The sequence below is a fragment of the Hyperoodon ampullatus genome (genome assembly GCF_949752795.1).
Source record: "Hyperoodon ampullatus genome assembly, chromosome: 7".
Classification (NCBI taxonomy): domain Eukaryota; kingdom Metazoa; phylum Chordata; class Mammalia; order Artiodactyla; family Ziphiidae; genus Hyperoodon; species Hyperoodon ampullatus.
In genome coordinates, this window is record NC_136920.1 from 9,655,064 (window position 1) to 9,680,165 (window position 25,102).

Consider the following 25,102-nt stretch of genomic DNA (forward strand, 5'->3'; position numbering starts at 1 on the left):
CCAAGTAAGGCTCAGAGTGCCTCCTCCCTTGGTTTCTCCTAGGACAAGTTTGTGACACTGACCCTCAGTCTCTGTTCTCTCACCTCTACAGTGGGGTTAACCATCCCTGTCCCCTCCCAACACTGCTGGAAGACTGAAAGGAAGGTGAAGCGAGCGAAGCTGGCCTTGTGTTAAGTGTGTGGTGTCAGATGCAGGCCCTGGCTCCATGTGCCAAGCTCCAGGGCCTCGGCTGTGGTGTGTGAAGTGTGTGTGATGGGGGTGACAGGGGACATGAGGGAGGGGGTCTGTGCAGACCCCTGCTCCGTGTGGGTTGAGCTCTGCGTATCTGTGCGTGCACAGCCCATGGGCTGCCTGTTGCTCTGGCCCAATGCCGGGCTCTGGCCTGCCTTGGGGGATGTTCTTGGGCTCTGCCCCCCACCCGGCAGCTTCACACAGGGTCCATTGAGGCCGGGACATTCCTCACGGCCTGTGTCACTGGGGAGGAGGGGGCCGGCCCGCTCCCACAGATCCGGAAGGCCTGGCTGCCCCAGGAGGAGGCGCTGGACGCTTCCCAGCACATCTGGAGGTCATGACCCCGTTTCTGCTGCCAGGGGGCGCGACAGATGTTTCCTCCCAGGCCAGGCCCGGGACCAGGGGGCGGTGTGCAAAGGCTGGGTTGGAGGCCGCCCAGGGAGAAGGGGAGCCCCAGAATAGGGGGAGCACACAGCCGACAGGCAGAAGGGCAGTCGCCAGTGCCTCTGAGAGGAGTCGGCAGGCACCGCATCCGCTCACCCGCACATCGGGCGGGCCAGGCCGTCCCGCAAAGGAGGTAGGGGGCAGCACCGGCCAGAGGCAGGGGACTGGACGTGCTGACTTGAGATTGGAGCCCAACGGGAGGTTGGGAGCGTGCAGACGGCGAACGCGGCGAGGACCCCCTCCCACCCACACACCACCCGGGCCCACGCCAGGCCACTTTCTTCCCTGTTCCGCCCGACCGCGGTGCCTCCGCTCCCCCCTCTCCCGCCGGTACCTCTGCCGCCTCCTCCCGCGCTGGGGTCCAGCTGCCTGCTCTCCCGCTACAGCTCCGGGCGCCGGCTCCGCCTGGGGGCGGAGCTATGCCGGGGGCGGAACTGCAGCGGAGGGGGCGGGGCCGGCCCGGGAGTCCTCGTCGGCGTCGGCGGGAAGCGCAGCGGGCGGGGACTGGAAGCCTGGCGGCGGGCAGTCTGAACGGCTGCCCCACGACAGGCCCGGCCCAGCCCAGCAAACTGTCGGGCCTCCAGTCCTGGGCTGAGAAACCGGAACAAATGTACTCGCCTTCCAAACCAACTGGGAGGGCTAGACCGGGACGACTAGTGTCAGCTCCATCCCGGAACAGAACAAGTGCTCAGGAAGTGCCGCTATTTACGAGCACTCTGCTTGTAAGCACTGGGCCCTGCCCTACACACGCTCTCGTGTATTCTTAAAACACCTTAGACAGGTATCATCTCTTATTTATAACTGGAGAAACTGAGGTTCAGAGAAAGGCTCTGGCCAAGGTCAAGGCTAACAATTGTAGGAACTTGCCACTGGAGCTAGAAGTCTTTGAACATTTGGGTGTGAGAAACGGAACAACTGCAAACCTCAGATCAAGGCTAGAAAAGGCAACAGGCTTGTGAGGAAGAGGATCCAGTCCTACCTGAACCCCACCCTGGTCTAACCTTGATCTTCATCATAGCCCAGCCCCACATCTTTCATCCCCCTCTCTGTGCTCATCTACCCTCCACCCAAACACCCCCAGATGGAAGAAGAAACTACCAACCAAAATCAAAAATAGTGTTATTAATTCTGGTGTCTCCGAAGCACGAAAAAAAAAAAAAAAAGGAAAGAAAAAAAGAAAAAGAAACCCCCCTCCCCACATTTCAGCCCCAAGTCCAAGGCCAAGGGGCTACCCCAGCAGGCAGTGCAGGCCGAGGGGCCAAGTCAGTCCTGGCCATGGGCTTGAAGCAGGACCAGCCCATGGGTTTGGCTCTTAGGGCCCAGCTGGGAGGCTGCCTGCCTCAGTTTGGGGAGCCCAGGCCCTGAATTAGGATGAGAGATCAGGGGCCAAGGTCAGAGGTCTGGGATACTCAGTTCTGGTGCTCTGGCTAAGGCAGCCAGAGGTCAGGGTTCACATGTGGGAGCCAAAGCCACTCAGTTCTGTGGTCCAGCAGAAAGGGCCAAAGGCTGGGGGTCCAAGTTTCTGAATCCTGGGCTGGGACCCAGAGGGCACCAGGCCACTCAGTACTGATGCTCCAGCAGGGGCTGGGCAGCCGGGCTCTCACGCTCCTCAGCGGGGGCAGGCCAGTCGCCCAGGGCCCCAGTGGGCGTGCCACTCTCAGGAGCACTGCTGTCCAAGCACGGATTATCCTGCACTGCTCTGGGAGGCGAGGCATCGGTGCTGATGTCCGGGCTGAGGCTGAGGTCTAGGGGCGCCTGAGGGAGGGGAGATAGGTTGGTAGGACAGCAGACCTGAGCTGCCCAGGACCTGACCCTCCCGTAAGAACCTTACCTGAGATTTGGGGGTGCTTCCTTTAGGGCTCCCTGAGGCTGGCTCCCCCTCGGATCCCCCTAGCCCCTTCCGACCCCCCAGGCTCCACTTCCCACTGGGACCCTCAGAACAAAGGAGGCCAGGGCCAGGGGGCCTTGAGGGCCTGGGACCCTCAGTGGGGGCAGGAGAAGCGGGGGATGGTCCAGGGAGCCGAGGGGGTGGCCACTGCAGCAGAGGAGGGGGGCGCCCATCACCAGAGCCGCTCAGGGAGGGCCTCGGGCCCCAGGCAGGGCCTGGTGGGAGGGGCTGGTCACCACCGCCTGTGGGAGACAGATAAGAGGGCAGAGACTTCAGTCGGCTAGGCTGCCCTCTCCACTCAGCGGTTCAGCGCAGCCCTGCCTGCTCACCTGCTGTGTTCTCAGGTGTGGGGTGTGCCAAGGGGGGGTTATTGCTGAGGGAGGTCAAGCCGCCGCCTCCACCACAGTCCGAGTCATCCACGTTCCCGCCGCTGTTGCAGCCGGCACCACAGCCCTTATGGAGCCTGGGGGAGGGGAGGCGGAGAAGAGGTTGGTAGGGGGTGGGAGATACAAAGACCTCACAAGCACAAGTCCCCAATCCAAGACAGGTCACCTACCATCTCAGAGCCCAGAGTCCTATTTCTAAAAGGTTTTTGCCATCTACTTTACAGGGCTTTTTTTTTTTTTCTTAAGGCCGTACTGCGTGGCATGTGGGATCTTAGTTCCCTGACCAGGGATCGAACCCGCACCGCCTGCAGCGGAAGCACGGAGTCTTAACCACTGAACCACCAGGGAAGTCCCTACAGGGCTTTTAAGGGAGGGCTTACCAGGGACTCCCCTGGTGGTCCAGTAGTAAAGATTCCACCTTACAACTCAGGGGACACGGGTTCGATCCCCGGTCAGGAAACTAAGATCCCACATGCCGCAGGGCGACTAAGCCCATGTGCCACAACTACTGAGCTCGCGCGCCTCAACTAGAGCCCGAGTGCCACAAACTACAGAGCCCACGGGCCCCGGAGCCTGCGCGCCACAACTAGAGAAGAAAAAACCCCCTCGCCACAACTAGAGAGAAGCCCACACGCTGCAACAAAAGATCCCGCATTCCTCAACGAAGATCGCACGTGCCACAACTAAGACCCAACGCAGCCAAAGACAAATAAAATAAATAATAAATAAATCTTAAAAAAAAAAAGGGAAGCGTCATCAACGGTGCTTCAGGCTAAAGGCCACATTCAGCTCTGGCTGAGGGGGCGGGGCGTGCGGTTGGGTCAGCTCAGGGAAGGGGTCAGCTCTCGGGGCTCAATCCTGGCTCCAGCATTTCCTCAGTCAGACCCCGGAGAGAACCGCTTCCTCTCTCCGAGCCCCGGCTCCCTGCCCCGTGACCCCGGCCTTGCGGGCTAGAGGCGGGGGGTCGGAGCTCACCTCTCCCAGCTGTGCAGAAGCCAGCGGGCGATGGCGCCCAGGCTGATGGGGCCGCCCCACAGTGCCCGCAGCTGGGGATGGCTGCCGGCCAGCGAGGTGGTGAGGGGCGACACGTAGATGGGGTAGCCCAGTGGCTGGTCGCAAGAGGAATTGATCATGTTGCGGAGCGCCTGCTTGGCATTCTGGATGCTGCCTCGCTCGGGGTTGCGGTTGCGCAGGAACACCAGCTCCTGCTGCTGCCCGGCCCACAGGCCACGCACGCACTCGCGGTTCACCTGCGGAGGCCACACACGGGGGTCAGGAGGCCGCGCCAGGAAGGGGGCCGGGTCGGGCGAGCGGCCGTCCCCACCTTGATGACACGGAAGCTGAGGTGGCGCCGGTTGAGCATGATGATCTTGTACTCGTCGGAGGCGTCGTCCAAGACGTGCCGCAGCGCCAAGAGTGAGGGCGTGTTGCTGAGGATGGCGCTGCGCCAGGCCGGGTCGCCCTCGTGTGAGATGACCAGCCGCTCCTCGTTGGCTGCGATGGCGTCATACAGAGCGGCCGGCTCCTCATACTCATCTGGGGACGTGAAGTGGTCCTGCGGGGAGGACGGAGGGCTGAGGCTGGCAGCCCCTGGCCTGGGCAGAGACCTCGCCACCGCCCACCCTGCCTGGGCACACCTCTCCCTACCTGGTGAAGCTTGAGGGCCATGCGAACCCCAGGTGCCACCACGCGGTGAAGCAGGTCCATGTCGGCAAAGACCCACTCATCGCGCGGGGAGGTGATACGGAAATCCCCCTTAAACAGGGCGTGCAGGCCGTAGAGGAAGGGCTCCAGGCTGGGGAAGAGGAGGAGGGGAGGTGAATGCACAGGGGGCTCCCGGGTTCCTGAGCTCTGACTCTATGTGCAGTGGTCAGAGCGGAGACGGCTCTTTATGCTGGGCCTTGGTTTCGCCATCTTGACAAGGTCAATCTCAGCCCACGTCCCTCACGGGGCGGTGAAGAGCAGGCAAAGTCACAATGGCTAAAAGAGCCACACTGAAGGAAGGACTGATGTGGCCCCTGCGGGCTGAGGCCAGAGGCCCAGAGCTCTTCATGGAGGTAGAGGAGGGGAGAGCGACAGGCCCGGCTGGACTTGCGGGCGCTCACCTGGCCGACATGCTGTGCGAAGCTGTCCCCAGGGCCCGGCGGCCCAGCACACACAGGCCAAAACACAGCGTGACCAGCGGCGAGTTCCAATCCTGGTCCACAGGCTGCGGCACAAGGACCCCCGTCCCCAGAGCCCAGCTCAGACCTGGGACAGGGAACTTGGGGTGGGGGCTGGGGCCCAGGCCAAGGGAGGCTGAGGGTGAGAAGAACCTGCACGGGGAGGGGGGAGGCCGAGGGGGAGAAGGCAGCCCCAGGGTAGCGGTGGCCGGACCTGGCCGCGCCGGGAAGCGCAGTACTGGATCCACTCCAGGTGCACGGCGCAGAAGGAGGGCAGCGAGAGGCCAGAGAGGCGAAGGTCGTAGTCCTCATCCACACTCAGCGAGAAGGTGGGGTCTGAGTCAGCATAGCCAGGTGCCCGCACAGGACGCAGGGCTGTCGCGATGCCCTCGTGGGTCAGCCAGGCCTCCAGCTTTGGAGAGCGGCTCACATAGTAGATGATGCTCTGGGAGGAGAGGGCTGGGTCAGTGACTGGGGGAGCGCCCTCGCCCTGGCCACTGGAGGAGACAGCGTCAGGGTGAAGAGGCTTCTCCGTGGGAATTCTCTGGCGGTCCAGTGATTAGGGCTCCATGCTTTTGCTGCCAAGGCCCAGGGTTTGATCTCGGGTCAGGGAATTAGGATCCCAGAAGGCATGCGGTGTGGCCAAAAAAAAAAAAAAGAGGCTTGTTCTCCCTTAGACTGAGCTGAAGTCGGCTTCCCAGGACACCCGTCCTGTGTCCCATCTCAGCTCCCTGAAGCCCCACAGGCAGGTCTGCTGCCCTTTTCTCGGCCAGGGAGGGGCGAGTGGGAAGCTGACAGGAAGCAGCCCTCCACACTGGAGCGTCCCCTGGAGGGTGGTGCACGGTGGCGAGTGCTCGGACGCTTGCCCTTCCCTCCTGCCCTGTTTGTAAGGGGAACTGAGGCCCAGACAGATGACAGACTTGCCCACGATTACACAGCAGGGCAGGGTGAGCTGGCCAGCACCACAGTACCACGATGCTGTGGCATCCAGAACTCAGAGGCCCCGGAAGGTCAGATTAAGGTCGTGGGACTGCCCGCAGGCCAGTGGGGCCTAAGTGCCCCTAGGTCTTGGGCCCTTTGAGGCAGCTGACGTGTGACAGCCACAGGGCTTCCCCTCAGAAAAAAGCCAGAGGCACGGCGTCTGTGCCCAAAGTCAGGGGCTCCTGGACCCTTGAAGAGATTCTGCTGGCTTCTAAGCAGGGGTTTAGGTAAATGGAGAGGAGCTCTTGGAAGCAGGCAGCTGACACAGCCAGCATGGATGGGCAGCGTAAGCCTGGCAGCTGGCAGCCAGTGAGGTTACTGGGATTCTGTGCGCTGCCCTGGGATGGAGCCAACGGGATGGGCTTCTGCCTGGGGAAGGGGTGGCAAGTCCAGAGCTGGGGAGGCTGGCGCAGCTGGCCATGAACAGAGGGCACCTAGGCAGTAGGGGAGTCCAGCAGGATGGCCCTCGTAGGACATGGAAAGGCTAAGAGCCTGGGCAAAATGGCCACAGTACAAGCCAGGAAGAGCCAAGGGCCTCAGAGACCTCCCTGGGTGGTGATGGTGGGGACACCTGGAGGCCATGGCTATAGGTGGAGCCTCATCAGTTCGGTTCCCAGCACACAGCAGCTTGCCTGGTAGCTGGGAGCCTGGCCCCAGCATTGCCTCGGCTGTGGCAGGTGAGTGGGCAGTCTGGGGAGGGCTGGGTCCCCCCTTACCAAGAGGAAGGGGGCACCAGGAGCCTAATGGGGTGAATGGGGGCAGGAGGGCCGTGGGGCAGCTTGGGCTCCAGGCAGACTGGCTCCAGACTGACCTTCTTGCTCAGAGGGCACCTCCGCAGCCCCCAAGAAGAACCAGAAAAAAAAAAACTTTGGGGACCGGGGGAGGAGCTGGCCTGGCACACAGAAGTGCTCCATTAACTTGCACAACCACATGGTGTTCTACGGAGCCAGCAATCCTGGGGCCCAGCCCTCCGAGTGGTTCTCAGGAGTAACAGTGCCTGCCTGCAAGCATTTGCTGGCAGCTCCGTGGCTCTGCTCAGTGTTTCACGTGGGGCAGCTCACTGAATCCTCATAAGCATCACGACTGTCGCATCTTTTCTGCCTTCATCCCACCTAACTGCAAGGATGGGTCTGTGAGCCTCAGTTTTCTCAACTGTGAAAGGGGCCTATTACACTGACCTCGCCTCTTCCAAGAGTTACTAAAAGAATCAAACAGGGGCTTCCCTGGTGGCACAGTGGTTGAGAGTCCGCCTGCCGATGGAGGGGACACGGGTTCGTGCCCCGGTCCGGGAGGATCCCTCATGCTGCGGAGCGGCTGGGCCCGTGAGCCATGGCCGCTGAGCCTGCGCGTCCAGAGCCTGTGCTCCGCAACGGAAGAGGCCACAACAGTGAGAGGCCCGCGTACCGCAAAAAAAAAAAAAAAAAAGAATCAAGCAGTAGAATGAATGTGCCTGGGCTTGGAAATGCTAAGAGCACCCCAAGGCTTGGCTGCAGGTGGATGTGAGGGCCAGTGTCTCCGTGGCCACGAGAGTTGCACTGAATCTCTCACGCAACTGCACTCAGTGACTTCCACGAAGGACAAGGGGTGGGAGGTGCCAAGGGGGCTAAATCTGCACAGGAAGGCTCCGCCTGGTCTGCCAAGCCCAGGGCTGGATGGGACACATCCCTGAACTGCCCCAGGCCCGTGGGGCTGCCCTGCACACCTGCTTCCCCCTAGGCCCCGCCTCAGCAGCCCCCATTCATCCTTCCAAACTTCAGCCCACACTCCATCCTGAGCAGAGCCTTCCCTGGGTCCCCCAGGCGCCTCCACATGCCCGTGATTCTGCCCAGCCTTTGAGGCAGCTGCGGCAAGTCGGCTTCCCCTCAAGAAGCTGGACAGGGGCGGCGCTCATCTCAGCCTGCTAGCCGGGGGCCTGGCTGGGGTCTGCTGCACCGCCACGAGAAGCCTCCGCTGGCCGAGAGGGAGGAAGTGGGGAAACCTGGGCAGGAGTGCCTCTCTCGAGACGGGGAGAGGAAGGTGGACAGGATTGTAACCCCTGGGTGACCTGCGGCTGGGAATGTCTTTTTCTGGACCACAGTCTCTTTCTTGGTGACAGTAAGGATGGGGCGGGCTCACAAACCCTTCCCTAGGAGTGGACGGGTAGAAACATCCACAGTAGAGAAAGTACAGTTTCTCTGGCAAGCGACACAGATGGGGTGCCCACTGGCAGCAAAGGACAGCTAGCGGATGCACAGGACGGCCCTAGAGAGAACCTCAGGTGGGCAGGCTCACCTGGACTCCAACAGGCCACCCCTTCTGGGCCCACGACAAGCCCCAGGGCAGATGCTAAGAGAGCATGAGGGGACCTGTGACCCCTACTCACCCCACTCCTGTAGCGCCCTCATCATCCCTGCCACCTCACAGAACTGCGAGAATCCCCACTTCTCAAGGGGGTTGACAGGCACAGCAAAGAAGGCAATACCTCAAGCTTCCCAGAACCCAATCCACGGCTCCCTTCGGACCCCACACTGTGCCTCACCAACCCCCTGCCACGTCACCATAGGCCTCGAGACCCTCAGGCCTGGCTTGGCGCGCCCAGGCTGAGACAGGGAGGACCAGGCCTGGGCTAAGCCTACCTCTGGCACTTTCTCCTGATTCTAGGGCCTCAGGCAAGTCACTGTCCACACCTGAGGCAGCGGGACCTCTCCTGGAGGGTGTGGTGGGCTTCACCCAGCTCAGGAGAGGTGCCTGGCAGAGCCCAGCCCTCGGTGGGCTCCGCTGCTTGGCAGCTGCTCCTAAGACTGTCGCTCCTGCCACCACTGTTACTATCATCGTCACTCTGTACTGGGGGGGCGTGGGGCGGGGCTGGTGGTCTAGAAGGCTGGCATCAGCAATGCCCCTCCCAGGACCAAAGCCCAGAGAGAGGATCTGTGCATGTGCTGCCCACCGGCCCCCAGGACTCACCACCCAACGTGAGTCTCCTGGAGGAGGGTGACAGGGGGCCCCCCGCCCCAGGCTCCCCACCGTCAGAGTCACATGGGCCTCTGAGGCCCGCTGTCCAACAGTGACACTTTGGAGGCTGATTAGACTCTGAGGCCTCTGCTTCCCTTGGGCAAAGCAGGCTCCCAAGGATCCAGAGGATGGCCTTTGGGATGCTCCTGGCCAGTGAGCACTCACCGGCGGGGACCCCTGCCCCCCAGCCACCTGCCCCTCATACCCTGACGTAGTAGGTGATGAGGATCTTGCGGAGGTCGAAGACCTGCAGCATGGAGGCAGCGTTGTTGTCGCTGATGCTGTAGCCCTCCAGCACGTACTTGCTGGCCGTCACTTCCCAGGCCAGCCAGCGCTGCCCGAAGGCGGCATTGAAGGACAGGACCCTCGGCAGGTGGCCAGGCTCGCAGCAGCAGCAGCCCTCATCCTCCTCCACGCCCTCTGTGATGGCCTCCACCTCACGCTGCTGGCAGTACGTACCTGTGGGGAAGGGGGGCTCCAGTCAGGGGGCCACATGGACACCCCAGCCTACCTCCTCCCCAGACAGTGCCCAGGCACCTCCCCAAGATGCGATGCGAGTAACCATTACTAAGTGAACCGATTAACAAACAAGCCCCTTTCTCCTCCTGACTCCCAGTGGCCACGATGGGCTGGAACTGGGGCGTTGAGGGTTGGGGGGAGGGGACAGGGTCTGGTTCCTCATCTATAGACGCAAAGACTGAAGCTCAGGCTCGTGCTGCTCCCGAGCTGTGCCTAGAGCCCCTGTGCACTTGTGAGCCCCTCTGAAGCTCGCATCTGCCAGGCACAGCTTCCTGAGGGCAAGGAGCCGGCTCACTCACCAGGGCTTATGTGTGGCCCCCCACCTGGTCCTGGCCTGAGACCGCAGAGCAGGCCAGCAGAAGCTCCAGGTCCGAGCTTTCATCAGAGCAGCCTGGTCGCTACAGACCTGCCGCAGTCAGGGCAGGGACAGGGCTGGGCTGGAGAGAGCCTGCCGCCTCACTGCTCGGACTACGAAAACCAGGCCCGGCGGGGAGAGCCCCTTGCTCAAGGGCCCCAGCAAACCAGAGCAGAGCAGGGCTAGAGTCCAGCCCCGACACACTGTCAAACTCGGCCCCACAACTCACCCCGGAACTCGAGGCCACGCAGCTGGAAGGTGACGAGGCCATTGCCGACCTCGATGAGGTGCACCAGGGCGTTGAGGTAGTCGGAGGCCAGGACAAAGCAGTCGCCAGGGCTGTAGTTGCCCCAGCGACCCAGCACCAGGTCCCCACACAGCGTGTGCTGCAGCGAGCGAGTCAAGTGCTCATAGAAAATCGAGTTGAGGTTGTTGTCATCAGCTCCTGGGACCCAGGATGGACGGACAGATGGACAACGTGACAAGTGAGCAAGGCTCCCTCCAGGAAGGCCCCGCCCTAAAGCCCCCGATGGCCGGGTACACACCAGGGTTCCGGTCCAGCTGTGTGACCAGGCGGGTGTTGGAATGATCCACACGTTTAGTGCTGTTCAGAGAGAGGGCGACAACACAGGTGGCCAAGAGGGTGAGGCTGCCCAGGGCTCAGACGACTGCTCCCGCCAGCCCCAAGCACCTCCCCTCCGAACCCTCACCCCTGCGCTCTGAGGCAGACGCCACGACAGCTCCGTGACAGAGGGGGAGGCTGAGGCTCAGGGACATGAGGGGACTCACCCGGGACCACACAGCCAGGAAGCCCAGAGTGTGAGCCCGAGGCCTCGGCCTGGCTCGAGTTTTGCTCTGTTTGGATCAGCCACCTCCCTGAAGCCCACAGCGCCCCACCCAGCCTGGGCTCCAAACTCCTTCCCTTCTCCCAGCAACCTGCCCCCCGGTGCAGCCATCCCGCTCCTCTGCCAAGTCCCTCTCAGGGACGCCCCCGGCACTTGCTTCTGTGTCCCACGAGACTCACTTGTAGTCGCGCTCCCAGAATTTGAGGGGCCGCGCGTAGGACATGATGAAGACAGCGCTACCCAGCAGGGGGTTGAGCGGCGTGGAGAAGAGCGCGGAGAGCAGGGCCTGAACGAACAGCATGGCCGAGTCTGGGCACGAGTCAAGGAGGTGGCGGGCACGCAGGACCCTCCCCGGCCTCCCTCACTAGCCCCCCACCCCTGTGCCCACCCGCCTGGCAGCCCCCAGCCCCATCCAGGCCACGGTCCTCCCTGCACACCCACACCCAGGCAGCAGGCGGCAGGCTGGGTACGTGGCACGGCGAAAGGCTGGGCAAAAGCGTGGAAAGCCGAGCCCCACGTGATCTGCCAGGGCGCGATGTAGGTCAGCACAAAACGCAGCTTGTACAGCAGGTCCCACAGCTGCAGGGTTGGAAGGGGGGAAGGTAAAAGATACGCAGATCACTCACAGAGAGGGGGGGTCCACCAAGTACCCACTCAGAGCCTTGGGGCTACGCCACTTGCTGCCTACATGGGAGTCAAGCTCAAGATCACTCCCAGCCCTTACACTCTGGACCTGCCTTGAAGCCCCCGATACCATCAGTAGCTCCAGACAAAGCAACCGAGGGGACATTAGCCATTTAATTCGTAGAACCACTCTGGGAGCCTCCTACTGCTGTCCCATTTCTCAGATGAGAAAACTGAGGTTCGAGAAGGTAGAGCAGTTAAATGACTTGCTCAGGCCACGCCACTCTCAGCGACGAGGCTGGGTCTCAACTGTGGTACCAAGAGTTAAGAGAGACTCACAGGCCCTGCCCTCAGAGTCTGGATCGCCACCATCCTGGGCCAGGCCAGAAACCAGACTAGAATGCCCACATGAGTGAGCTGAAAGCTCAGGCCTGTGCTGGGGTCGCCCTGCAGGCACCACTGCAGACTCCAGCACTGAGCCGGGGAACAGTCCTTTTCAAATCCCAGCTGACCACCAATTCTCCAGGAGACCTGAGGCAAATCACTTACCCGCTTTAAACCTCAGCATGCTCACTGCCCCGCCGGGAGCCGCTGCGAAGGCCCCCAGTGTGGCTAACGTGGACTGGGGAAGGTCTCCCGCACCAAGGCACGAGGCCTGCTCCCGCTGCACAGCCTGGAGTCTTGCTGCACAGTCTCACCTTGCTGCAGAGCAGGGACATGAGGAAGTAGTCGAGCAGGAAGCCCTGGGAGAGGCGCGGGTAGTCGAAGTGGAACAGCAGGACGGTGAAGGCCAAGGTCAGGTACTGCTGGGGTGGGCAGCAGAAAGCCGAGCGCAGCAGCTTCAGCCCAGCTACGGTCATCAGCAGCGCCCGGCAGCTGTGGGTGAGGGGTGGGCGTTAGGCACTGGGCGCAGACTCGGCACAGTGGGTGTGGGTGCCCATCCCTTGCTGGCCCTGGCCTGGGCTCTGCTGGGCAGGCCCCTGCTCTTCTGGGCCAGTGACTCTTCGTCTCTGCTCTCTAAAGAGGTCACCCCCTTCAGACACACTGGAGAGACACATCTGCTCTTGAAGAGGCAGCGGCTTCACCGGAAAGGGTGTCAGGAGCTGGGGGCCTACTTAAGCTTGCTGGGCAACTGAGGCAGGTGTCCTTCCCTCTCTGGGCCTCGGTTTCCCCCTGTGTCACACGGAGATGTAGACGGTGGGACGGCAGGGGGCTGGCGGTCCTCACTAGAGACAGAACTTGTCCGGGTGGCTGACGACCGTGTGGGCGTCCACTGTGAGAGCGTTGAGCACCACAGCAGGGTAGATGAGGTACTTCTCCACACACTGCAGGCTGGCGTACAGCTTCTCAAACCACATCACCTGGGCGGCACCTGCAACGAAAGGTGGGAAGGTGGGACTGCTGTCTAGCACCGGCTCCTCTGCATTCCCCTCCAGCCACGGGGCAGGACGGGTGTGCTCTCCAAGGGAACCTGGACAGACGGCAAACCCCAGGACGTGGGGATGTGGCATTCGGGGTCCCTAGAGACTCGGAGCGGCTGCGGGGCAGGGGGTTGATCTCTGGCGGCCCAGATGAGGGCGATGAGGCCGGTGAGGCCCAGGTCGGGTGTGTTGGGGGCTTAGGGCAGGTGCTCTGCCCATTCGGCTGTCTGTGAAATAAAGGCTGAGGACGACACCCCAGGTGCCCACCGGAGCCAGGGCGGGCTGGGTGAGGCCCAAGTACACAGTGATCCTCAGCCTCAGGGCCCTTCTGAAGGGGGCCCCTGCCACTTGGCTCGAGCTGACTGCAGCCACATGGAGATGCTGGCCCAGTGGGCAAAATCCTTCATTGTCTATGAAAAAAAAGGCATGTGGACCTTCGCGTAACAAATCCAGATGTTTATGGCCTTCCCTGTTGGTCCAGTGGGTAAGACTCCGCGCTCCCAATGCAGGGGGCCCAGGTTCGATCCCTGGTCGGGTAACTAGATCCCACATGCATGCCGCAACTAAGAGTCCGCATGCCGCAACTAAAGATCCCACAAGCCGCAATGAAGATCCCGTGCGCCGCAACTAAGACCCGGAGCAGCCAAAATAATAAACAAATAAATATTAAAGAAGAAAAGAAAAGAGTAAACAAATGCAGGTGTTTAAATATAGGCTCAGGGGTGTTTGTGTTGCAGAATCCAAGTAAAAATGCATGCCAGGCTGGTGTAGTTCATTGGTAGCCAGCTTGTAATTCTCAACAACGTGTCCCTTTAAGGTCCTAGAGTTCTACTTCTCCCATCTCCTCAGAGACCGCAAGGCAGGTGGGAAAAGGGCAAAGCAGGCAGGGTGAAGCGGGCGCAGGAGTGGGTACAGAGGGCAGTGAAGGAGCCGCAGGGCCAGTGCCAGAGCGGACGGGGAGGTGTGGGCAGAGGCTGCCCCCTGCTGGCACTCTGAGCTGCGAGGCCTGTGCTCCCATCAGGCTGCAGGTCCGCTTGGAAATCAGGGCAGGAGGGGTGGAGGTGTCCCAGCCCGGGGCGAGGGTCACTCACCGCGCACTTCGTACTGGCTGTACTCCAGTGGCTTCAGCACGGGCTGTGACAGGCAGAACCAAGGCAGCTGTTTGCGGAGTTGCGGCAGCAGGTAATGTGTGAAGAAGCCCACGGCCCCAGCCAGCGCATACAACACAAAACCCAGCACGGACTGCAAGAGGGAGAGGCGGGAGGCTCAGCCAAGGGAAACAGGCCACAGGGCCACGGGGCCACCTGGTACAGGTCAGCCAGGGGCGGAGAAGGACGTGAGGCCATGGCTGCCCAGGCCCTCAGGGCAATCGGGCTCCGACAGAGACTGAGGTGGGGGGAGGGGGAGGGGTGGCCTGTGCCACACGAACCTTCAGGGCAATGAAGACGGTGCTGGCGCTGATGGCAAAGGTGAGCACAGCAATCACCACACACATCACCAGGTCAGAGTGCAGGACCTCACGCTGCAGGGTCAGGAAACACCAGCTTGGGTGTCCCCGCCACCCAGTGGCTGACCACACCCCCACAGCCCAAGACTAGACCCTGACACTCCCGGTCCTCACCACTGACTGACGCATCTTGTCTGGCAGTGGGTCTGGGGGCTCGGCGCGGGCCGTCTCCAAGCTCCGCTCCTCCAGCTCAGGGAAGAGCCTGCTCCGGATCAGAGACCTGGGGGACATGAGAAGAGTCAGGGGCCTGGGTCTGGGGAGGCTGCCCCTCCTCCCACACACCCCCCCAACCCCTGCCATGTCAGGTGGTGACAGGCACATGCACAGACACACACGCACAGACACACGCAAACACGTCTACACGTGCGCACACAGACAGGTACATGCGGGCACCCACCAGAGCACGGTGGGGTCACTGCTCTGCCGGCTTAGGTGGTAGGACAGCGCCACCAGGAGGCCACAGAAGACAGAGAAAAGGACGGGGACGTGCTGTTCTGGCCAAGGAGTCTGGGGAGAGAACCCATGCTGGTCAGAGGGGATGAGGATAAGCATGGCGGCGGGGGGCGGTCCCCCAACCGTGGGAGAAGCCACTGCTGAGCCCAAGTCACAGCCCTGTCCCAACAACCCCCTGGGCTTCCGTATGCCCGCCACCGACAGGTCATCCCTACCTTGATGGCTCCGAGGCAGAAGCCGTAGAGCAGGGCAGCAGCCAGCAAGCTGCGCGAGAGGCTGAAGACCGCAGTGAGTGGGCTGGTGGCGGCTGCGAGGTGAGCGACAGCCTTTAGTAAAGCCCAGCTCCTACCTGCCGGCCGCCCACCCCACCGCCCCCCACTGCCCCTCAACTCCCCCAGACCCTGTCCCCAGCCCACTATTCTCTGCTCCCCCCAGCCCGAAGAGGCCTTCAGAACCCCTGGCATTCTTGGGTTTAAACCACTTGCCTGCGGAGGGGACAGGAGGGGAAGGGAGGGGAGGGGAAGAGATAGGCTCTCAGAACCGCCATGTAGCCGCGGGAGAAGGCTCAGCGAACAGCCAGAGCCGCAGCCATAATCCATAGCCCCTCCGGGGCCCCGCACTGCCTCCACACCCCCGAGCCACCCGTGGGCCCCATACCTGTGCCCCCAAAGCCGTGCATATCTATCTGCTCCAGCAGGTACATGAGACAGGTGTTCACCTGGGGCAGGAGGCCCAGGAGGAAGACGAACGGGAAGCACAAGGTGAACACTGGCGGGCAGGGGAAGTGGAGGCCCGGTCAGCCTGCAGGCTGCCCCTCGGCCCACCCTTGGGGCCTCGCTCCCTGGGCAAGCTCAACCCTGCCCGGCCTTACCAGTGGCTACATCACGGGCGCAGAAGAAGAAGGAGGCGGAGAAGAGCGTGAGGCCATAGAGGGAGACGGGCGGGAAAGGCTGAGCTGAGCCCAGGGCGTCCAGCAGCCAGATGAGCAGACAGCAGATACAGAAGTAGACAGGCCGGCTGTATGCGATCACCCAGTTGTGGCCCTGGAGAGGGGGGCCTGTGAGGAGCCGGGCCTCCCCTACTGAACACCCTACTTGCACGTGCACACACACACTCTCATGTGTCCCGTGCCTGGCCCTGGGTCCAAGATAGAAAGCTTGGCAGGCTGGGGGCAGAAGGACCAAGGAGCTAGGGGGGATGGGGGTGGTTGAGGGAGCCCTGCCTCTCCCCCAGCCGACCCCCTCCCCACCTGGTCTCAGTCCCGCCCAGGGCCCAGGCCTGAGCCTCGCGGGGAAAGGTGTTGCTCTGCTGGTACTCACGTGCATGGGGGATGCTGCATCAGGCTGGACGCTCTGGAAGAGACAAGAGCTACACTGGTGATGAGAGCCAGCGCCCACGAGAGGGTCAGAAGCCCCAGGATCTGTTCGATTCCACTTCTGGGCCCTTATGAATGACCAGGGAAGGCCCCTGAACTGTCCTGAGCTTCAGTTCTCTCATTTGTAGGATGGGGGGTGGCTACAGGGGATCTGAAGCATCTTAATTGCTTTTGAGCTCAACCCGCTGAAGAGGGGTCCTGGGAAGGGGGGTGCATCTGGGAAGAGATGGGAGGGAAGAGACCCAGGAAGCCAGGCCTGACCTTCAGCAGGGAATACTGGCAGGAGGCGATGACCAGGCAGAACTGGAAGACCCAGATGTCAGTGAAGAAGCCCTTGAGCAGCAGCAGGTAGCCCAGGAAGGCGACGAGGCTGCTCAGGCCGACACCGAGAATGTTCTCCACCAGCCCCCGTGTCCTGGAGAGACAGCAGGGTCAGAGTACACCCACCTCCTTACCTGCTAGTGGGGCAAGGGGTTAGGGGATGGGGGAAACAGGACCCAGCCACAAAGGCCCATGTCCAGGCCGGTGTCCACGCCAGCCGTGATCCTGAGTATGTGAAGCTATGCCCTCTCCGGGCCAGGTGGCACCCGCTCCAGGAAGCCACCCCACTGCTACCCTGCATCCCGATCCCAGTCTTTGCCCCCTCTAGACCTTGAGGCCTCAGGTGCCACCACTCTGGCATCTGCCCATCTCTGGCTCCTGCTCGCTATGCTACGCACACAGGCAGTGCCCCCAAAACACCGGTCACAGCGCCGGGAGAAATCCAGAACACAGGAAGCCAGGATACAGGTTCCAGGCCCAAATCATTCACCCCGACAACAAACATCATCTGATCTCTCTCACTTTCTGGGCCTCAGTTTCCTCCCGAAAAAACGGAAAGCTAAGACAGATGGTTCGTTAGCTTTTTCAGGGTACAGGATTCAACTTAATTAACACTCACCCAGAAGTAAATAAAAAACAATACACCGAACAGGAACAATGTCTCCAGCAAAGCTCTGGGAGAGGAGCGACCAGAGCACCACCCACTCGGCCACCCCTCTGCACCCAGAAGCACCTAAAGAAATCCCACTGCAGACTCCAGTTCTCCATGCTCCCTCAGCAACCCCAGCAGTTAGGTTCTCCATTGCCATGACAGCCTCCACACGTTCACAGTCTGGAAGGCCAGGGGCCAGGGACGATCAAGGACTGGGGGCTGAGGGGGTGGGTGCTCACCGGTCCAGCAGGGCCAGCAGGGCGAGCCGCTCGTAGCGCACAGAGGTCCAGCGGCCGGGAAGAAGCCAGTACTTGTAGCTGTGCTGGGCCCGGGGCGGCGCCTCCTCCATCAGTGTCTGCTCCTGGGATTCGTGCAGGGAGTCCTGGTCCAGCAGGTCAAACTGCGGTCCCCATGGCCGCGGCCATCAGCCCCGCCCCCCCCGCCCCCGTGGTCCACTGCCACCCCCCAGCACACACTGGCTGGTCAACACAGAAAGTCCCCACCATGTAGCAGCCCCGCGGCCTGCCCTGACCCTCCATCCAAGGGCCTACTCCTTCCTCCAGCTTCCCAGGACGGGCCTCAGTGGCCGTGGGGGCTTCCGGGGCTGCTGGACGCCAGGATTACTAGCTCCTGTATCTGTCTTCCCCACTCAGGCAGCATCTCCCGCCTCTTCCTGGGCTCAGAGAAATCCACCTTATCCTTCAGGAGCCAGCACAAACACTACCCTCCTCCCAGACAGAGCCCTCAGGGTTCACTCTGACCCCCCCTACCCTGGAGCACATGGAGCGCTGGCCCTGAGGACAGGCCTGGGTGCCAGTGCCAGCGCTGCGAGGCCCTGGACCAACTACTTAACCTCTTCGGGCTTCTCATGTCTTTAGTTCAACAAATGTTTATGGGATACAACTACGAGCCTGTCCCTGTGCTGGGCTCTGGAGAGCCCAGCAGCACGGCCCCTGCCTCTGGAGGAGACCCTCGGCTGTGGAAGGACAACACTGCTATCCCACGTGACCGTCAGGAGAATAAACGCATCAGGAAGGGGCACGTGGGGCTTCTGGGTGCTGCCCATGGCCTCTCTGTGGCCCTGGGTGTGTGGGTGCTACTTTCATGACTGTTGTTTAACTCTGAGTCCGTGTCTCATACATCCCTAGTACTTCTGTTATTCCCTGGCCAACCACATCAGTTATTGCTCACGTCGGGATGCTTTCAGGAACGAAAGGAGGCGCTTTTACTAGCTCTGCTGAGACCGACAAGCTCGAACAGCATGTCTCAAGACCCCCCGCATCAGGCGCCCAGCACAGGGAGCAGCACTGCCACCGCCAGGCGAGCTCAACTGCCCCTTCTGCAAGTGCCACTGCTAACACCCACCGTCCCCACTAACTGTGGGCCCCTCCAGGGCAAACAAAACTATTCCAGACACGTTCGTTGAATGAGTAAATAAATAAGCGACTCCTTGAGCCATTCAGGTCCAGGACCTGTGCGCCCTGTGCTGGCCATCAAAGGTCAAGACAGCTACCTCAGGGCCCCTGGAGCCCTCACTCAGGGTGACCCGTCCCTCCTGGTGCCTGGGTGAATGCTCGGTGGTCTGCACCCCGCCCCCTGCAGCTCCTTCCCCGACGCTGGCTCCTCACCTCTGGGATCTCCAGGGGCACTCGGCGCACCTGCATGCCCTGCAGGACCACGGGCCGCGGCTGCAACAGGTTCAAGCCACCTGTCGCCTCTGGGACATCAGCCGAGTGGAAGCTGGAGGAATGCGAGTGGCGGTCCCTGTGGGAACAGCAGCCGTGAGGGTCGGGGCTGTGGGTGAGGCTGGGAATGGAATGGGGTCGAGGCCAAGGCCAGGCCATGACTGGGGGCCCAAGGGAGCTGCTCCAATACCCAGGAGCACAGGGGTGTCCAGAGGAGTCAGGTGGCAGAAGTGCCTCCCTCCCAGGTCCTGGGCCTCCTGGAAGGCCCTGGAAGCCTCCCGCTTGGAAGTGCCACGGAGCCAGAGACCCAAGGGATCCCTGCAGGCCCACCCTTCACCGCTCCCTGCCCTTCACCGCCGCCCACCCTCCTCTCCTCCTAGAGGTCTGAGCTGCCCCTGCCCAGCCCAAAGAAAGAAGACAGAAAACTCCCCAGAAATGGCAGCCCATCGGCTGCTGGGTCGGGAGAGCCCAAGCTTGGAGACTCACCAGGCTCCATTGGCTGCCTGCTCCCCCTGCTGCCCTACCGGGTTCTCGTAGCCGCCTCCAGCCAGGCCAAAGGTGTAGGAACGCCGCACGCCTGGGGGCACGGGTGTGGGACACAAGGTAGCCTGTCAGGGACAGGAGCATCGAGGTCCAACCCACGTGGGCACCGGGGCCATCAAGTGAAGAAAACCCTCTGCTGAGTTCCCCTGGATGGCAGCCCAGCCCCTGGGCACCAAGAGCACAGCTGCTGGGACCATGACCCTCAGCAGGAGGGAAAGAGGCTTGGCCACGGACCGGGGGAGGGGCTCACCGCTCTCGTCATAGAAATAGTGCACAGCGCCCTCGGAAGTGTCGTCGAAGGTGCAGGCCTCGTGCACGTTGGCGCCGGCCCGAGTGAGCAGCAGCGAGGAGGCGAAGTGCAGGGCAGAGGGCAGCGTCAGCGCCCGGGAATGGGAGGCAGCCCGGCCCCGCTGAGCTTCCTGCAGGCTGCTGGGGAGGGGTCGGCTCACGGTCAGCACCCCTTAGAGCCAGCCGGCACCCCCTCCCCGTCCAAGCAGCCAGCAGGTGCTCACCTGGGCGGCGAGCCCATGAGCGAGGCGGGGGGGGTAGGGTTGCTGCCAGCATTGTGACGCCTCCGGATGGCCTGTGCCCGCCTCACGCTGCTTGAGCGGTCCCGCTTGCCAGTCTCCTCGGCAGCTGACCAGAGAGAGAGGCCCCCCGAGCATAAGTGACAGAGGCTTGGACAGAGCCTGAGGGAGGGTTGGGGGAGTGGGGGAGACAGACGCCCCTGCATGGGTGGAGCTAAAGGTCAGGCTTAGTCCAACCGTATCCCGCCTCTGTGGCCCAGCCAGGTCACCTAACCACACGGGCCTCAGTTTCCACATGTGGGAACAAGGATGTGACCTGCTCTGCCCCGCTGGCGACCCAGGAAGGTGAGCGTGGCTACTGAGAGTCCCACAGAGCAGAGGCTCGGGTGCTACCTGCAGGACCTGGAGCCAGGTGCCTGAGGTCTCTGCCTCGGTCTCCTCACCGCTCCAGCCTTGCTTATCTGAGGCGCCTGGCAGCCAACGTCACTAGGTCGCCACGTCCTTGTCCATCTGCTGCCTGAGACAGAGGCTGACCAGGTCCACTCCAGCTGCCCCTGGCCCCAACCCACGTCCCTACCGAGCTCGCCTCCCCCCAGCTCTGGAGCCGGAACTCACCTCCCCCCACAGCACCATCCTCCTGCAGCTCCCCCCGCCAGCCAGGCTGGTTGGCCGCAGGTCCCCGGCGGGCCTCGGCGGGCAGCACAGCGGGCTCACCGGCAGCCAGCTCCACCCCCGCCTGGACCTCCAGCTCAGCCTTGGAGCCAGCCAGGGGGCCCCTCAGGCCATCACCCCCTGCCCCGTCCATGCTCAGCACGCGGGCGTGCGTTTTGGCGCTGGCAGTACTAGGCGTCCGCTGGGTCCCATAGGGCCGTTTGGGAGGCACAGCCGTCCCCTCCTCAGCCCCGTGGGGGGCCCGTCGTTTCCGGGCCCCCCCTGCCGCACCCCGAGAGCTCTCAGGGGAATAGCAGGAAGTGGACGAGGAGCTATCGGTGCTGTAGCGGCGCTGGGACCGGAGGCTGGAGGCCGGGCTCAGTTCACTGCCCTCGCTGGTGTCATCGTCCTCGAAGAAGCCCCCGCCTTCCAGCAGCGGCCGCCGAGGGGCACGGCCAGCGGGGGAGTGTCTTCGCACAGGTGGCCGCCGTTTACTAGGCCGCAGCAGGGCCAAGTCCTTGGGCCGTACAACCAGGAGCGGCTCAGCCGGGCCCGGAGGCGTCCCTGCTCCTACGACTGTATCAAAGGAACGCAGTGTGTCATCTGAGGGAACCCCGGCATCTGGTGAAGCGGGCAGCTCTGCTTCCGAGGGTGGGTCTGTGTCGCTGCCCTCGGGAGCTTGCCCACCGGGGGGGCTGTCCAGGTGGGTCGAGTTGGTCTTCTCACTCTTGAAGCTGCTCAACGTTTCCCTGTCAGTGCCACTGAAGCAGGAATCTGAGGAGCCGGCTTTCTGGGGTGTGGGCTCACCCGAGCCCCGCCGGTCCAGGGGCTGGTAGCCGCCCGCTCCGCGGCGGTGTTCCCGTCGACTGCTGGTCCTTACCAGGGCCCGGTCGGGCCGGGTCAGCGTCAGGAAGCTCTTGCTCAGCTCCTGGCTGAGGCTCCCCTTCAGCAGGGGGCTCATGGGAGTGTCAGCCACACTGCTCCCACTCCAGGGGGCACCATCTCCAGCCAAGGGAGAACGTTCTGAAGAGTCCGTGCTGGGGAGAGATGGGTCTGGGGCAGCCCCTGGAGGCGTCTGGGGGAGGTCTCCAACTATCAGAAAAGAAAAAGACAGAAGACGACAGAATGGCATTCTACAAAAGGGACTGGTGGCTGAGGGGGTCCTATGGCCCCGTTTTCTGAGAACCCAGTGGGGCAGGACACTGAGGAGGTCCCATCTGAGAGAACACAGAGAGCCCAGGGAAGTAAAAGTTGGGGTGACTCAAAAGACAAGACAGCGAGTCTTCTCCCCAGGCTCTTGCCAACATGCCCACTCACTCAGCTTCTCCTGTGAGCTTAGCTTCAGCATCTCTCGGTCAGCAGAGGTCATGATCACGTTGTTGCTGCCCTGTTCCCGCACCAGCTCCTTGATGTCTGCAACCACAGCCCCAAAGGCGTCAGCAGGACATCAAGGCCTCCACGCGCCATCCCCTACTCCACACCACCACCTTCAGCTCTGAACAGCAGCCACCTACCTCTGAGGGGCCCAGAGTCCTCCATCCGGGGCAGCAACTCCTGAACAATAGAAAAAAAAGTACGAAGGAGCAAACAGGGCAAAAAGTAGGCTCAGGACATACCCGTGTTGGGGACAGGCTCTCAGGAGAGGAGTGGGGAAGGGAGAGGGCCAGGACCACTCACCGAGACCTGGTTGAAGCCAAACACGGAATGCTGAGAGCTACAGCGTACGGGGGGAGTGGAACTCACTTTTCGAAATACTGTCATCTCCACTCCAGGGTCCCTAGCAGTGGAAAAGAACAGTAGCTTTCAGCTAACCTTCCCTCTTCACATGGTACTTCTCCCACCATCCCCATCACTCTACTTTCCTCACAGATCCCCCTGATAAATCCAGGGCCAACCATAGAACATTCAACTGTTCTTGGACCCAATGTTCCCTAAGCCCCTTCTCCATCCTCCAGTGCTCAGGCCCGGGCACCAAGGACCCTCCATTTCCAACACAGGCCCTGCCTCGCCCCACCTGGGCAGATTGCCGTCCCCCTGAGCAGGCTCTTCCTCCGGCTCCCCCACCGTAGAGTTGCGCTTCTCCACAATCTCGCCCTGGTCGAACATAGCATGCAGCCGATAGTTCACAGTCTTGATGGCAGCGAAGATGACAGCCACCACAAGGCAGTACACACCAGCCACCATCAAGTTGGGGGGCAGGACCTGGAGGTGGCAGCAAGTCAGGTCCCTCTTCACACAGCCCTGCCCCCATGGGGTGGACCTACCGCCACAGTCAAGGCTAGGATTCACAAATTCACAACAGGACTTCATCGCCCCTGCATACAACTAGTAAAAAGGCCCTGTTGGGGGGGGGCCCTGTCTCCTTTCTAACTGGAGAGAAACTAAGTGAGGGTCTCAAGGTCACCCAGGCCAGAAAATTTTGGCCTCTCCTCCACACACTCCAAACTCTGCACTGAGTCCTCTTCCTACATCCTAGTGCCCAAGCCACAGCCCAGAATCCCTGCCAGGTTGCACCCCTCCGTGACATCTGCCCTCCCTTTCCCCGGCGGGAGTTACAGGTGACGGCAGCGTCTCACCATGTACAGCAAGAAAGGAAAGGTGAGCAGGAAGATCCAGACATAGAGGTGGAAGCAGTTGGAGAAGGTGCTCTGGTGCGGGTCGAAGAACCAACCGCCGGTGAGCGAGGCCCACACCCCCTGGCGCAGGATCTGCAATACCTGCGACCCCATGGCCCCGCCGCTGCTGCGCGCGCCCTCCTCCCGGGACCCTCATGGGGGCGGCCCCCGGCCCATGCCCCGCGTGGCGCCCGAGGGCCCCGGGGCCCGGCCTCGCGCTCACGCCATGGCCTCCCCCAGCGGAGGAGAGAGGTCGGTGGGGCTAGGGTGCGAGCAGGGGGCGGGGCCGGCCCGGGCAGTCAGCGGTGCGAGACCCAGGCGCGGGGGTGGAGACGCATCAGAGGCGGGGTCCGGGCCCCCACCCCCGGCCCAGATCTGCTCCCAAGGGCCGGGCCGGCAGGCAGGCGCAGGGCACGGGCCGGGCACCCGTCGGCGGCATCCAGAGGTGGGCGTGGGGTGGATGCTCTAGGGGTGCAGGCGACGGTTCCCTCGGTTCCGGCCCGGGGAAAGCCCTGGTACCCTGAGGTCCACTTCCGGGGTCACAGGTCACTCGCTTTGGGCTCCGCGCTCGCCCCGCTTCTGCGGGAGCCGGCCCAAGGGGGAGGCCGGAAGAAGGAGCCGCGAGCCGCCAACCTGCAGTGGCGCATGCGCCCAACGAGCCCAGTTGGGACCCGGAAAAGGAAATCCTGGCGGCTTGAATGCGCAAGCGCAGGGAAGTGGTGGAGCGATAAGAAGCGGGAGAGTCCTTTGGGCGTGCGCAAAGTTCAGGTCTGAGGAGAGGGACGGTCCGAAAGGCAGAAGCGCTTGGGCGCATGCGCACACCTAAACGTTGCCAATCCAGCGGAGACCACTGGGCTGAACCCAAGGGATAGTTGAGGGGCCATCGAGTAACGGCGGAGTTAACTGGCGCAAAATTCTCCCAGTGAGTTACAGGAAGCGGTGAAAAGGATGGAGGCGCGGATCTCCCTTGGCTAAAGCGACAGTTCGCTACGGGAGCACGCCCCTCTAGTTCCGCCCTTTTTAGCGATGGACCTGAAACCTCACGTGCTACCTCTACTTCCAGGTCAGAGTTCAGACTTAAGATTGTAGAGAGCGTCCAAGAACAGGCAGGAATAGTCGAAGTAGGATAGCGTCGTTTTTCTTAAAGTGACAGGCTCAAGGCAATCGGGGTCAATCCAGCGGTTACGAGGGCGGTTTAGCTATTCTGAATCCAATCACTGAGCAAATTTCTTGACCGCAGTTTCAGGTTTCCGCCCCTTCATGGGGAAGAGGCATGAATAAGTGGATTGTTTCCCAGGTGAGGGAAAGAGGAGAGCCTTAGACAACTCGTTCCAAGAGCTCGAGGTGCAGCCAGTTCCGTCCTCCTTGTCTTACCCACCCCCATCCTACTAGCTGTGCAAAGCTGAGCTTCTGGCCCCAGTTTCACATACGAAGAGAATGAGGCGCAGAGAGGATGGGTCACACAGCCCTGCAACTGCGGAGCCAAGACCAAACTCGGGTTTGCCCCTCTCCCAAGCCCGGTTCTTTGCCCCAATTTTGCTGATGCGGATGTAGAGAGTGGGGATGGCCCGTCCTTAGTAGAAACCAACTTGGACCCTAAACCTGCTGTCATGGGGGATCGGGGCTACCCTTCCCCACCTTCTGCCTCTCATTGCCCGCCTACCCGGGAACTCCCAGGCCCAGTCGCCCCGCAGTCTCTGGGAGGGGAGCGGTGCTACCCGCCCGCGTCATCTGATGCTGTTTCCTGCAGGAGGGAGAACAGCGGAAAAAAGTGAAACTCCACCCTCCACCTCTGCCTCCCGCCCCCGGGGCCAAAGTACAAAGGGAGGAGGAAGAAGGGAACGGGGTTGGAGCCATCGGGTTGAGAGAGCCCAGCCGGGAAGAGGCAGCTTGGCCCAGCTAGAGACACTCCAGCCAGCCCCTGCG

General features: G+C 62.1%; 1 protein-coding gene across 1 annotated transcript; it reads right to left on the reverse strand.

Moving 5' to 3' along the window:
• Window positions 1-1,777: 1,777 nt before the first annotated feature.
• PCNX3 (pecanex 3) lies at window positions 1,778-23,290 on the reverse strand (the record flags this gene model as incomplete). The annotated part of the gene is made up of 35 exons (XM_079709137.1): window positions 1,778-2,430; window positions 2,507-2,805; window positions 2,893-3,026; window positions 3,925-4,199; window positions 4,274-4,504; window positions 4,597-4,744; window positions 5,055-5,158; window positions 5,326-5,556; window positions 9,289-9,542; window positions 10,187-10,402; window positions 10,503-10,561; window positions 10,982-11,111; window positions 11,273-11,381; window positions 12,125-12,302; window positions 12,654-12,798; window positions 13,939-14,089; window positions 14,277-14,369; window positions 14,469-14,574; window positions 14,752-14,861; window positions 15,023-15,114; window positions 15,465-15,575; window positions 15,679-15,850; window positions 16,127-16,159; window positions 16,444-16,597; window positions 17,395-17,516; window positions 18,784-18,919; window positions 19,327-19,417; window positions 19,634-19,812; window positions 19,896-20,019; window positions 20,526-21,653; window positions 21,879-21,974; window positions 22,076-22,115; window positions 22,239-22,338; window positions 22,576-22,763; window positions 23,138-23,290. The coding sequence occupies 35 exons, from the start codon at window positions 23,288-23,290 to the stop codon at window positions 2,236-2,238; spliced, it is 6,087 nt and encodes a 2,028-aa protein (XP_079565263.1). The 3' UTR covers window positions 1,778-2,235.
• Window positions 23,291-25,102: the final 1,812 nt, after the last annotated feature.